Here is a 14773-nt window from a genome sequence, read left to right as displayed (position 1 = left end):
CCCCATGGAATGGAAAATAGAAGGACCAAGAAGTGAGATGGAGCAGCTAAGGCAGGGATGAGACAGGGGCCCAAGGCCTGACCTCTGAGCCAACAGTTTCCTATAGCTAAGCTTTACGAAAACTTTGCTGAGAAAGGTTTTCACTATGAACCAATGTAAGCAAGCTAGAAAATCCATCAGAAGGTGCTCAATAGTCCTGGGGAAAGAAATAAGGACAGAACAAGGGAGACAACTGTGTGGAGAGATGCAGAAACTACAGCACTTGGCACCCAATTGCTTCTAAATGTCTGGCCAGTGGAAAGATGGAAGAAAAAGGAGGAATCAAAGACACTTTCAAAGCTGAAATCCAAACTTCTCAAATGTCAGCACTAAGAGAACATGGGGAGCCTGGAGCTGAAACTGTTCTGAAGCAAGGATGACTAGCTTTATTTCAGCAACATGAAGATCAAGGCTGTAGGGCCCTCGGGGGGACACGCCATAGAAACAGTTGGGAAGGAGAGGCTGGAGGGCAGAAGAGGTTGAGCCCAAGCACAGAGATCTGGGAGAGCTGGAAGGGAAGGAAGGAGGAGAAAAGAAAAGGAATGGGAAAGATTCCAGAGGAAAAGAGAGGAGAGGAATAAGGACAGGAAAGGGAAGGGTGCCCAAAGAATGCAATTATTCAGGCAGGTGCTGGAAGAGGAGGAGCTAGTGAAGGAAGAATAACCAGAGGTAAGAGAACCAGGATAATGATCTATCTTATAGACAAGGAATGGGGCAGTTGGGTGGTTCAGTGAATTGAGAGCCAGGTCTAGGGAACAGAGGAATTGGGTTCAAATCTGATCTCAGATACTTCCTGGCTATGTGACCCTGGGTAAGTCACTTAACCCCCATTGCCTAGCCCTCATCTTTCTTCTACCTTGGAACCAATACATAGTATTGACTTTAAGCTGGAAGGTAAGGGTGAAAAAAAAAAGGAAAGGAAGGAGAGTTTCAGGAGGCAGCAGAGACCTGAGAGGGATCGAGTGAACAGCATGGCAACAGGTGCAGGGTGTGGGATAGGACACCAACCCTGTGGCTGAGGGCTAGGGTTAGGCTGAGGAGTGAGCAGGCAACCAGGAAACAGGGGTTCTAAGGACAGACTATGCTTTTAAAGGAGGTAGAGATAAGGGGAGGACTTGCGTTGTGATTAAACAGCAGGCTTTATAAAGGTACAAAACCATTTTCCTCAGATTTAAAGGGAACCAGGTCATTCTGTTCCAGACTCCCACAAGACCTTCTACCCTCAATTTTAAGATCAACAAAGACACTCCCCCTTTTAAAAAGTTCACAATAAAAAGCCAGATGAAGAAATAGAATATACAGCTTTATTAATCCAATCCTGATCTCACCATTCGAAGGCCTGCATCCAAGACTGTGTGGTTGTAAGAAAGAAGTTCCTTCAGCTGTTGGGGGAAGTCAACCAGATGTTCTGGATAACAATGGCCAACCTGTAATGAAGCAAAAATTCTTCTGTGTGTGACTGTGGGTCATATAGCTAAGTTTTGTAATAACACCAATAAAAGTAAATCCCTGTTCTCTCCACTTATTGTTTTTCTCCACCCAAAATGCTTGAATTTGGCTGCCAATTAGTCTTCACACACATTCCTTTTCCAATAACCCATCTTTACATCTCTTTTAGCACGTCTTCATCTAATGCTTCAAGAGTATAAATTCCATATTGTGGCACGTCTTGTGGTCCTACAGGCAGATACAAGGAAAATGAACTGGAGTAGGTGCTCCTTTGTTTTAAGCCTAATGGAGAACAGTTTTCAAGAAGCAATACTTTATCTAGGCTGGTCATGAGACTCTAGGAACTCAGCTAAGGTAAGCTGGTCCTTGGACGAGATACAACAGGCTAATGCTCAAAGACGTGATAGGTCCTACAAATGCATGTATTCCATGAGCAAAAGCACTGGAGAATCCTGGATGAGTCACCCCTTTCAGATGAATACTGTGACACAAGTAAGAGCCTCAGTTTATTGTGATCTACAATACTTACCCAGAAGAAAATGGAAAACAGGAATATGGCCTGTTCTATAATAAAGTGCTCCAGAAAAGTTTTTGAAGGGATTGTAAAGAAGTCAGTTAACAACAACAACAACAGCCCAAAACAGTAGCTTAGGGAAAATATTCTAACTGGTTTTTATTTTAGTTATCAAACAACAGCTGAGATTACTGTACTTCTACACAAAAAAATTACACATATTCCACATATATAGTATACTTAAATGGAAGTGTGTAATGTTTAATTATTGATGCAACTATTGGCAAAATTTGGAAGCTCTGCAAGGAAAAACATCTGGTAGGTTAGATATCCAAAAGATACACAATAAGCATGTCTGCAAGGATTGACATCTTACCTGGGCTAAGAACATCACCAGTTCAGAGAGTTCTTTGCTGGGTTTATTTGGTTGTAATTTGAAAATTTCCACATTGGACTTATAGTGATTATACTGCTGCATAAACTGTAGAAAAATAACACATGGACTCATGAAATGCCATTACAATATCAGAAAAAGAAAACAAAATTAGAAACCTTTTATTATACAATCAGAGCAAAATAATCTAGAAATACTCCATGTTCTCTCGCTAATCTTAAAAGTTCTTACATATGTAGTCTTCACATTTAAAGGCAAAGTTTGCATAAATAATATAATAGAATATTTTTTTAGAATTCCTAGGAATTCTAAACTCCTTCCAAGTAACAATGATCCACTAATTTACCCCTCTTTGGGTTCAGGCATTTGACCAGTTGTGGATCTATATGACTGAGAGGGTTCTAAGCAAATGTTAAAGCACTCTATAAATGCAAGATACATATTTTTCTTAATCTCTTTTTGTGTCATGGGCCCTTTTGACAGTCTGGTGATGCCTAGGGACTTCTCATCCTCAGAATAATGGTTTTAAATGAATAAAATGAAATCCAAAAAATTACAAAGGAAACCAATTATGATGAAATACAAATAACAAAATATTTCAAAACAAACAGGACACATATGTTCACAGACCCCAGGATAAAACCCCCTGAATGAGGTATTATCATTTAGCCCACACATCTCCAGCTTATCCCTAACAGCATCATGAAATATTTTCTCAAACACCTCACTAAAATATATCTACTTATATTATGCCTGTGGCATTCCCTCGATTCCTTAATAACAAAAAAGTCACTGTAATATTATAGCTAAAATGTCTAGTCTCCAGAAGCCTCTCCCAGTACATCACACCCTCCTTCCAAGTTTCGAACACAGGACCTTCAGCTTTTGAGACTGTGCCAAAGAGTCACTCGACTTCAGTTTGGGCTTAGCCCGATTCTGAAGTGGATTGTGGATTCTCACTGGAACAGGCTCAAACTTGAGGCTTTCACCTCGGAGGTAAATAAAACTGGGGAATCACTAAATCTTTCTAGGCTACAAGTTTTGGGGCTTCTAGAAGGTGATCAGAATATCCAGAGGCTTATTAAATATTTGGTGAATACTTTTAACTCTGAGAAATACATGGAATTTGGGACTGAGATCTAAAGAGCTGTGTCTCAGCCTCAGTTTCCTCATTTGTAAAATGATGGAGCTGGCTTCCATTAGAGACTTTTAACTTGAACAAAATGAGTGACTTTACGAATTATATTTTCAACTGTGTTTAGTATAATTGGCTTCTCTCTCATAATCCTATGTATTTGACTCTATGCCTTTAAAAACATGATTCTGAAAAGCGCATGGAGGGGTTCATTTCCTCCTCATAGCTTATTAAATGCCAGGGTCATTTCGTAGTTTGTGCCGATCCCCGGAACCTCGTACGCAGTAAGCCCCTAATACATGCAAGTAGGTGACGCCGAGGTGGTCTGCAAGGTTCCTACCCAGAGGAGGTAAACACAAGTTAGGGCTGAAGCGTCTCTACGGGAGAATTGGGGGCGGGGCGGGTTTCCGGACTCACCTCCTCCACGTAGGCCGGGGGGTCCCGCTTGATCAGGTTCTGCAACTGGGGCAGATTGCTGGGTAGTTTGTTGTTGTTTCTGCCAGACATGGTGGCGGCTGCCGCTGAAGTCAGTCCACCTCGCTCTCAGACCAAAGACCCGCTCTTTATCAAGCAGAATCCAAAGCTACACTTCCGGCAACTGGTGGGACCGTCAGCTCGGCCGGAAGAAAAGCACGTGGGACCTTCGGTGGGCGGCGCCATTTTTCTTTTCGTCATCCCTACACGACGGGAAGTTCCGAGGACCAAACTTCCCTTTCCCCGCCCCCTCTCCCGGTGAGAGCATTCGCAGTTCTGTTAGGCTGCTGCTGTTAGCCAGTCAACCCGGAAACGCCAAACGCTCTGATAGAGCCTCGAAGATTCAAAATGAACGAGAATTATCTTTTGTGGTTAGAGAATTGTCTTGTAGATACAGAGACGCACGGGCGTACAGTTTTGGCCCTCCTCAGCTCGTTTAGAAGAGTCAGAAGTTACTAAGAAACAAAATGCTTGACAATTACCAAAAAAAAAAATTAGTTAAAAAAAAAGTTGCAGAGACCAAATGCTAGACAATTGCAAAAAATAAAATGAAAGTTAATTTTAAAAAGATTGCAGAGATTAAATGATTGATAATTGCAAAAAAAAATTTTCTTAAGTTGCAAGAACTGCTGCAAAAAAAAAAACCCTTTAATTTAAAAAAAAAGATGCAGGGAATATATGCTTGGAAATTGCAAAAAATAAAATGTAATTAAAAAAAATTGTAGGGAGGTCAAGCAGGATCAAAGTATCGGATGCATTTTTAAAATTGAGATCACTGATACAACTTCCAAAAAAGAGGAAATGCATATTTGAAGAGGTGAAAGACTACCGTTTGGAACTTAAGACTAAGCGGATGTATTGGTTAGCTTTGCCGAACTATTTTCCTAATTTACTTTTATTCTTTGTTACAGGGGACAGCTTTTATCCCGTACAGAGGAGTAGATGAAGGTTATATCTGAAGTTAAGGTGATATAAAAACAACCCTCCAAAAGAGAATTGAAGTTCTTGAAAAAAGCATTTTTTAGGAGTTAAGTGAATAAAAAATGAGAGGCAGCTGAGGGAGATAGCTTTGTCTAGGAGTTTGTGAATAGATATACTTAGATACTCTGTGACTTCAGTGAAAAGGTGAGAATAGAGAAGGAGGAAAAGAGGAATACACTGGAAAATTCTGGAGCCGGAAAACAAATGAGCAAATGGGGTCAAAGACTTGTATATTATTTGGAAGCCTCCTGCCTATATATCATGCTTTCTTTAAGGAAAAGAATGGGAAAGTGTCAGATTCAACTGATACTGAATAATATTTTAAAATGAAATTGAATTACAGCAAATAGGAAAGAACTTGTTACCAATATGAATTATTTGTGAATCCTCTGTTTGTACATTGAGACCATACTGACGTGCCTAGAGGAAAGGGCAAAATTGAATTAAAAATTAGAAAAATGTATGACATATAATTGAAGCAGCTCCTTCCTTACCCATTTACTTAAGTTATCAAAGAAAAAAAATAGACTATAGACAGGAAAAAAAAAGACAAAATCATTTTAGTAAAGAAAAAAGCAACTGGGCAAAAAATTATTTCCTCAGATATGATATGGGTCTGATGTCCAAGATATTGCAGAATTAGCAAAAAGATATAAGACTACAAAACAGTCCCTAATGGGTAAATGATCAAAGGATATGAACAACTAGTTCTTTAAAGTATCAATGAATATATGAAATATTGTTTCAAATGATTAATCATAAAAGAAATGCAAATCAAAACAACTTTAATGTTTTACTTCATACTCAGAAAATTGATAAAGAAGACAAAAGAGGGAAATAGTCAATGCTGGAGAGACTGCCCCAAAATGGACACTAATATACTGTTGGTGGAGTTGTGTAAGGATAAGGCCTGTGCCAGGGAGAGTTCAAGATCTCCGCCGTTAGGTCTCTGAAGGAGATTAGAGGCTTCTAAGAGGATAAAGCTTGGAAAGTAAAGGAGGAAACTCACCACCAAACTGGACAATAGCTGTAGCCAAGCCAAGATGCTGAAAGGCCCAGCACGCTGCCACCAGCCACCTCTCTGCTGCCAAAGGTCCCAGAGAGAGCAAGTGAGCCAAATATATAGACCTTTTACTCTTGTGTCCCCTCCTCTAAATTTTCACGTCTACCAATCACATCAGAGGCTTTTCTCCAGGACAGGACGGCCCATTCTTTAGTTCTCATCTTCTTTGATTAGACTATATCTTTTGAGTTACTTAACACGTCTTTGTTAACTTTGTTAAGTTATTTAACCTTTTTGTGATTAATTTACCCTTTATAGTTACTTAACACCTTTTTGTATTAAGATCTTAAAACAGACTTAGCTTAAAGTTCTAGCTTCACTATAAAGTAAGAACTAAGTACCTTCATTGTTCAGTCAGGAGATTACAATTTCATCTTCTCCATAAAGTAAGATCAAAGTAGGGTGGAGTAATCTAAATTTCACAGTAGTGAATTGATCAAACTATTCTGGAAAGCGATTTAAAACTATTCTTTTAAAAAGTGACTGAATGTCCATACTCAAAAATTCTAATAAAGCTAATCCTAACCCTATTATTTTTGAAAATTGAGGTATAATAAAAGATAAGGATCTGAGCATGATTGATCAGTTTATTAATTACAGTAGCAAAAACAAATAAATAGGGTCAAGGACCTCTTTCAAAGACCATGAAGCATGGCTAACTGACCTTTGGAAGCACAAGAAAATGATCAGGATTGAGAAGGAAAAGACAATGTGATTGGTTATAAGGTAACATCATGGAGGTGGGGTACACCATGATGAGTTACATCAAGGAAAGCTGAAGAATATCCATGTGCACTTAGTGGATACTTTCCTTTGTCATTAAGGAGTGCTGATTGATTTATGGGAATTATCTGCATTTGCAGACATTGATAGTCCCCCCCCCCCCCCCCGTTCTTAACTATTCTAGAGGCTTTTCAGGTTCAACTCTGAGTAAGAGGTAGAAAGAACTTTATATTCCCACCCCTCTGCTTTGGAATCTGGGATTTCATTCTGTAATTTTATTTTTACATCTTGTGTATCACAAAGAATAACCATGTAATCAAAAACATCCCTCAAACTCTTCATCCCTACTTGCTCAAATTTTTACTCATCCTCTTTCTCTGTATCCTTCCAGAGTCCTTTAAAACAGAATCTTTCTTTTTCTCCTTTCATATTCTTATCTGCTTCCTCTTTTTCTTATCCCAGACTATCTATAAAATCTATCTTCATTCCACTGAATTTTTCCCTAACAGATTCCTTCTTGAGCTACATAGTCTATTTAGCTACTAACTCAAATAATTATTTCAAACTAGCTTCCATTCTGTTTATTCTCTAGTAGAAATAAATCACCTCCTTAACTAAAACATACATCTATCTCAAATAAGGGGAGAAGGGCTTTGACTCCCTTCTTTTAAATTTAAATTTTTTTAAACCCTTACCTTCCATCTTGGAGTCAATACTGTGTATTGGCTCCAAGGCAGAAGAGTGGTAAGGGCTAGGCAATGGGGGTTAAGTGACTTGCCCAGGGTCACACAGCTGGGAAGTGTCTGAGGCCAGATTTGAACCCAGGACCTCCTGTCTCTAGGCCTGGCTCTCAATCCACTGAGTCACCCAGCTGCCCTTTGACTCCCTTTTAAATATTGATATTTTGACTCCCAATGTGTTGATTTTTCTCTCAAATATCCCATTTCAGAGTTGAAGTTTTCCATTCCCAGATATGGACAAAAGAGCACATGTTGACATTTGAATTCACCAAATGTTCCCTTGTTCTTTTTAAGATTTGTGGCTTCAGATGGACTTTAATCTAATCTCACTGTGATACCAGCATCTTGTATCTGCTTTTTGACATTTAGATCCCAGTTTCTGTAACCTAATTCAAAAGCTTCAGGGATCAGAAACAAAGCTGATTGCCTTCTCTCATTCAAAAAAAAAAAAAGTGAAATCAAGGGGAGGAGAAATAGTGAAATTTCAAGGAAATTCTTCAAATATACATTACCATTTCAATGCCTGGATTTTCCCTTGAAAAATTATCATGCTTATTGCTATCATAGTTTAAAATCTAATCCCAACCCTAACCCTATCCTTAACACTAACACTAATTCTAACCCTTACCTTAACCCTATCCTTTTTTTTAATTTAATCTCTGACCCTAACCCTAACCTGATCTCTCACACTATACTTAGATTTGACCTTCATCTTCATCCTCAAACTAACTCTAAACCTATCTCTTACCCTAGACCTAACCCTAACCCTATCCCTGATCCTAAACCTAACCCAGACACAGAGGAATTAGATTCAAATCCAAACTGATGTCACTAACACTGAAAAGAACAAGTGGTAAGTCCAAATGTCCATTTGTCAGCATGACCATCTTTTTGTTCATATTTGGGAGTGGGAATCTCCAGTTTTGAAGGGGACATTTGAGAGGAAAATGAACATATTTGGGTATATAAGAGTAAATTTAGGGTTGAGACTGAATATAAATTTAATTGATTGCCAGGGATTAATTCAAATCCCAAATAAAATACTCAAGTCAGTTTGGAAATTTTACAGTGGTTTGATTAATATAAAGGAAAGGAATTAAGAAGAAGAAAGAGGGGAAAGGGTATAGGATTTCTCCGGCCTAGCCTGAGACAAGGGGAGTTCAGAGACCTTCCAGCCATGAGGCCTCCTCCACGATGAGGGGCCTCCTAGGAGGATGGCGTTTTTAGGAGGTAAAGGAAAGAAAAAGAATCGGCCTAAACTTGGAGAGAACTCAGAGAAGATGCCTCGCCTGACCTACGATATTAAGCTTTTCCCAGTTACTGTATCAAAGACTCTCACTGCCAAACCCGGACAATAGCTGCAGCCACACCAAGGTGCCAAGACACTCAGCACGCTGCCACCAGCCACCTCTCTGCCACAAGAGCCAGAGCCACCTCTCCATGAAAAATGAGCCAGAACCACGAAAAGAGACCAGTGAGAGGAAGTGATGCGAAATATATAGACCGTTTTTTACATCACTTCCTGTGTCTCACATGTACCAATGGTAGCTTAAGTTTGACTTAGGACAGCCCAGGGGGTCTGTCAGTTGTTTCTGATTTGTCATTTGCTAGCACATGTCTGTCATAGGTCAAACTTCCCAACACTTAATCCTTAAGTAGGGGTGTAGACATTACTGTTTTGTTAGACTACGCAGTGTGGAGTAAATTTAAAATTCACAGGTGCCAAAACTTGGGAAGCCAAATACCAATAGTTACAAGTTAAAACAGGTAGTCAAAACTGTGTCAGAGTTTGACAAAACAATTTTTGGAGGGGCAATCCAGGAAATGAAATGGTATAGTATTTGTGGAGAGAGAAGTCCCTTGAAATGTCACTGTTTTCCAACCTGTCCTCTTGACTGGGGATTTGCATCAGAGAATACAATCAACTATCTCTGATCCTGGGAACCTTGGAATGGGAGAATACATTTTGGGATCCAGTGATGAAAAGGGGTATTCATGGTGTAGGGTTCACAAAGGGATAAATTAGGGTAGCGATTAGGTTTAGGATTAGTGATAGTTTTAGAGTTAGGATAATAATTAGGATAAAGTTAAAATTAGGGATAATGCTAGGGTTTAATTAATATTAGGGATAAGATTAAGGTTAGAGACAGGATTAGGATAAAGGTTAGGGTTAGTATTAGATTTAGGGTTAGGGTAATGGGTAGTGTTAGGGTTCAGACTAGTTAGATTTTGAGTTAGGCTTAAGAATAGAGTGAAGGATAAGCTAAGAGATTGGGTTGGGATAAGGATACAGGTTAAGGCCAGAATTCAGTATAAGGTTAAAGTTAGGGTTGGATTAAAGTTTAATTCATTGTGCCAAGTCTTGCTACACTTTTAAAAAAGGATATATGACTATTACATAATTTAACAAAATATATTTTAGATAACCTTACATTTCATTCTTTCTGCTTTTCCCCCCAAACTTGAGTAGAATTCTTTCCCTTCATGCTGTATACCTGTAAGTCAAAATAAATTATGGAAAGAATATGGAATTTTGATCTGGGGTTAGATCTTATGTAGACCTAAGTAGATGATCCCATCTTTATGGTCTTTAGTTTCATTGTCAGCAAATGAGGGGATACAAATAGATCACTTCTCAGGCCTCTTCAACTTTTACTTTTATTTGATATTTTGAACTTAATTATATTTTCTGGGCAAAGATGGTATGCTGATTTTGCCACTAGATGGCATTTGTGCATCCTGGTAGCATTTAACCAAGGAGCTTTTCTATTCTGGAAACTAATAAATCAAAGATTTATGAATAACAAAATTAGAGGAATTTATTTGTAAATAATTAATATAACATTAATTAATTAATAATTTTATGTGTTTATATTTATTTATTTATAATTAAGAGTAATTTTAAAAATAATTCCTTTACACACCTTTTCTCAATTTCAGTAACTGCTTCATGATGCAGAATAGAACTGATAGGAAAGTCAGAAATACCAGATTCAAGATCCATCTTCTGACACGTAAAGGTTCTATGACCTAGCATAACTCTTTTTATCTATTAGTGTCCCCAGACTATTCTCTAGAACTATCAATTACAGAGACGAGGTGAACCTGCTGTAGTAGAAGGAATTTTCTCTCCCAGAAATTCCTTTTTTTAATGAAATCACAGTTCTCCAATCTTGTGGAGTCTACCTGCTTTCTAGCTCCTGCTGATACCATCGAGACCACAATAGTTTCCCTGCTTAGTACTTTGACTTAAAAAGGGGCTGGATTAATTCAACTGTAAGAAGCAGGACATAATGCTTTGGTCTCTTGTCTCAACTTCGCAGCTGTAAGGAGAAGAAAAAAAGTATTTATATAATGCTTACTATGTCAGGCACTGTGCTAAGTACTTTGAAAAAATGATTTGATTTGATCCTCAAAATAATGCTCAGTGGCAGGTACTATTGTTAACCCAGTTTTATAGTTTGGAGCCTGAGGCACACAGTGGTTAAATGACTTGCCCAAGGTCACATAGCTATTAAGTTTCTGAAGCTGAATTTAAATTCACATCTTCCTGACTTCAGTCCCAGTATGACCTGGATGCCTAAAACTTTTTGTTCCTTGTCTCCCTTTCTTCCTCATCCAAAAAAATTGAAGGTATGGGGAAAGTTAAGGTAATCCTGAAATAGGTTAATTGTATAAAATTAGTGCAAGAAGATCAAGAAAAGGGACATTTGAATCAGAGGAATTGTGGAGACCAAGGCACTTGAAAGGATACTTTCAGGAAGCCATTATCATTAAACTTATTGATACCAGTTGGTATAGGGTAGACTCCTTGTATATCTTTTTTTTTTTTTAAACCCTTACCCATCTTAGAATCAATAGTGAATACTGATTCCAAGGCAGAAGAATGGTAAGGGCTAGGCAATAAGGGTTAAGTCACTTGTCCAGGGTCAGATAGCTAGGAAGGGTCTAAGGCCATATTTGAACCTAGGACTTCTTATCTCTAGGCTTGATTCTCAAACCATTGAGCCACCAAGCTGCCTCTATATATCGTTGATATACTTTAATATCACTTCTTGCTTGTAGAGGATCATAGAGAAATCATTCCATTGAATCTGTCTCCTAGGCTGACCTCTTCCCTTGCACAGAGGACCCTTTCTGTCTTTGAGAGGGAGAGAGGGAAGGAGGGAGGGAGCGAGAAAGAATGAAAGAGAACAAGAGGAAGAATGAAAGAGAAAGGGTGAAGAGAGGGAGAGGCAGAGTGAAAGAGAGGGAGGAGGAGGAAGAGGGAGAGATAGAAAGAGAGGGAGAGAAAGAGACTTACCCACTGAATATCTCTTCTTATTTCAGAGGGTTTCTCCTTTTACTCACAACAGATAAACCGGGTAAATGGAAAAGGTTCTTCCTCAAAACAGGAAATATCCTACTCCAGTCTTTGTAGTACCAGTCTTAACTCTGGCATTGATGTTCCTTATTGCACTTGGAATGTGTTAACATTATATTATCAACAGGGCTGATAAGGTCTTATAACTATGCGACTACATTGAGTCTCAAAAAACTTATCAGATAAAACCATCTGAGATCTCTGAAACAATAGTTATTTAATACTATAAAATAATTATTATGTGATAATGATACCATACATCATTATTAAATATTTTTAAAATTATCACCCTAATTTAATAACTAATTATGAATTTTTTTAGAATCAATACTGTGTACTGGTTCCAAGGTAGAGGAACAGTAAGGGCTAGATAGAGGAGGTTAAGCGACTTGCCCAGGGTCATAAAGCTAGGAAATGACTGAGGTCAGTTTCGAACTCAGGACCTCCCAATCTCTAGGCCTGGCTCTCAATCCACTGAGCCACCTAGCTGCCACTAACAATGAAATTCTTAACCATTTTTAAACATATCAATTTACAACCCAGCAGTATGTGAAATGTAAGAGAAGTTAGTTTTCTAACAAAGTCGATGTTCTAAAATTTCACTATATTAAGCATTCATTTAAAACATGAAACAAACATCACCTATCAAGTGACATCAATTTAGTCAAATACGTCTTTAGGTAAATGAGCTAATATGAGACTATATTGTGATTTAGTTCTAGGACAAATTTTGACTAAATCAAATGACAGCATTCTAATCTCAAGGGCTGGCAGTGACTCAAATGTCCGGCCCACTGCTTTTTATCAGCTCACATTATGTGAATCATGGTACCCTGAACTGCATAATACAACTTTTCCTCAAATAACTTTTCCCAACTATCTTTCAGTGGGCTCACTTAGAGTTATTTCTAATAAGCTGCTGCTTCTGAACTTCACACATTGCTACACAGTCCAGCAAAATGCAAAAAAGTACAATGGTATTAAAATAAAAATTTCATCAAATCATGTGACACATGGTTAAATTTCAGATTGTTGTCAAAAGCAATTTAAGTTTTGGTCCTAACTGTAAAATGCAGGCACTTAATCATCATTGAATTAATCTTAGAAAACTCACTGTAAAACCTCCAGTTGGAGAAACTTAAATAAGAACTTGATTTGTTATTTTTGCTGAAATTTATACAGCAATCTGAACAGCAAAAATTTATATTGACCTAAAACCTATAAGGTTTGTCATAATGTTTTATATAATTATCCCTTACAACCAAGATTTCATCCCTTAGTAGGATACAGATATAGGGACAAATACATCTTACTTTGTTGTGTTGTTTTTTTTCTGGGTTATACATGTATTATCATGCAAAACATATTTCCATATTATTCATCTTATTAGAATAATCTAATAAAACCCAAACAGCAAAAGATGTTCAAATAAACAAGGGATAAATCATATATTTTCATCTGCCTTCTGTAAAATGGAGATTTGAGCCCTAGAGTTCAATCCCTAGAAGTCCTTGGCACTTCCCAGAATTCTCTGTAATCTCACCTGAATCTCCACCTGGGGGAGATCACAATGAGCATTTAACTGGCAGCAACACCTACTTCACTAGGGCTTCCATTGCAATGATGTAGTGGGTAAGCTAAGCACAGGGGTTTTGAATGGGCTAATCAGCCCTAGGCACTTGGTTTTTATATTTTGTATTTTTTTATTCCTTGATTTCGAATAATCCTTAATAAACCTCATAAAATATAATAATTTTATTACTAGAGACTAATTTAATTTTTACAGTTTTTGGCAACCACAAGATTTGGATGAGAATTTCTCAATTAAAAAAAAAAAGATAGCCTAAATAATTTTTTTAAGCCACATTTCACCAAGGCTTTTTGCCTACCCTCCCAAAGCTTCTTAATTCAGATTGCTCACCTGGTCTCAGCCCTGTCCCCCAACCCCCACACCCTTGCTCCTGCTGCCTGCTTCTGTGCTCCAGCAATCCGGACCTGCTTGACCCAGATCGCTCTCCTGGCCCCAGCAACTCTGGCCTCCTACCCAGATCGCTCATTGCCCCAGGCCCAGCCCCAGGCCCAGCTCCAGGCACCAGGCTGCTGGTAGCTGCCCCAGTTTGTTCAGGACTCACAAACAAGCTGGTAAAAAACTGGGGTGTTCTTTCCTTAGGCTACAATTAGCCTCCAAATGGCAGGGGACCAAAGTGGGGGGGTTTGGGGGGGGATGAGGAGAAGGAAGAGACTTTTCCAAACAGGAAGTATGGCGTATTTCAGTGGATGTTTGTTCATGACTGCACTGATTCTTTTATTTATCTCACCTAAGATTCAGGAGAGAATTTAATCTCCATGCAACTCTTTGGCCCAATTTGAGATTCCTAAAACCCACCCTCACTATGGGGGTGCAGATCAGTGGCTCAGTGGATTGAGAGCCAGGCCTAGAGATGGGAGGTCCTGGGTTCTGATCTGGCCTAGGACACTTCCTGGCTGTGTGACCCTGGGCAAGTCACTTAAATCCCATTGCCTACCCCTTACCAATCTTTTGCCTTCTGACAATAGGCATTTAAATGGATAAAAGCAAACAAAGAAAAAAACCCAACGAACCTTAAAGAGACTGGAGGTTATATTTTTAAGGCTTTTCAGACTCTAATGTTTTATAAAAAATCTTTGTGTTTTATTGCATTTTACTGATTGTTTAGTTTAAGGTTTAATTTTGTTGGTTTTAAGCTCATATATTAATGTATTCAATTCTATTCTGTTACACTGAATCATTTTAATGTACTGGATTTTAACTACTGTTATATTCTGTTGCTTTTCCCCTATAACTATACTGAACAAATATTATTGAATAAGCCCATATATAAAAACAGCTGTTTTATATTTTGAATTTGTAAATTATTA

General features: G+C 38.3%; 1 protein-coding gene across 1 annotated transcript in view; it reads right to left on the bottom strand.

Annotated features, from left to right (window-relative positions):
- Window positions 1-4205, bottom strand: part of SDAD1 (SDA1 domain containing 1) — a 31341-nt gene extending 27136 nt beyond the window's left edge. Inside the window, exons 1-3 of the mRNA XM_001375697.4 lie at window positions 3949-4205; window positions 2379-2483; window positions 1368-1466 (exon numbers count right to left, since the gene is read on the bottom strand). Coding sequence (XP_001375734.2) covers window positions 1368-1466; window positions 2379-2483; window positions 3949-4038 — 294 coding nt within the window. The 5' untranslated portion in view covers window positions 4039-4205. The remainder of the gene's footprint in view (window positions 1-1367; window positions 1467-2378; window positions 2484-3948) is intronic.
- Window positions 4206-14773: the final 10568 nt, after the last annotated feature.

Source organism: Monodelphis domestica, chromosome 6 (genome assembly GCF_027887165.1).
Source record: "Monodelphis domestica isolate mMonDom1 chromosome 6, mMonDom1.pri, whole genome shotgun sequence".
Taxonomy (NCBI): Eukaryota; Metazoa; Chordata; class Mammalia; order Didelphimorphia; family Didelphidae; genus Monodelphis; species Monodelphis domestica.
The sequence above is the reverse complement of the archived record's forward strand: the minus strand, read 5'-3'. Positions and strand labels throughout refer to the sequence as shown.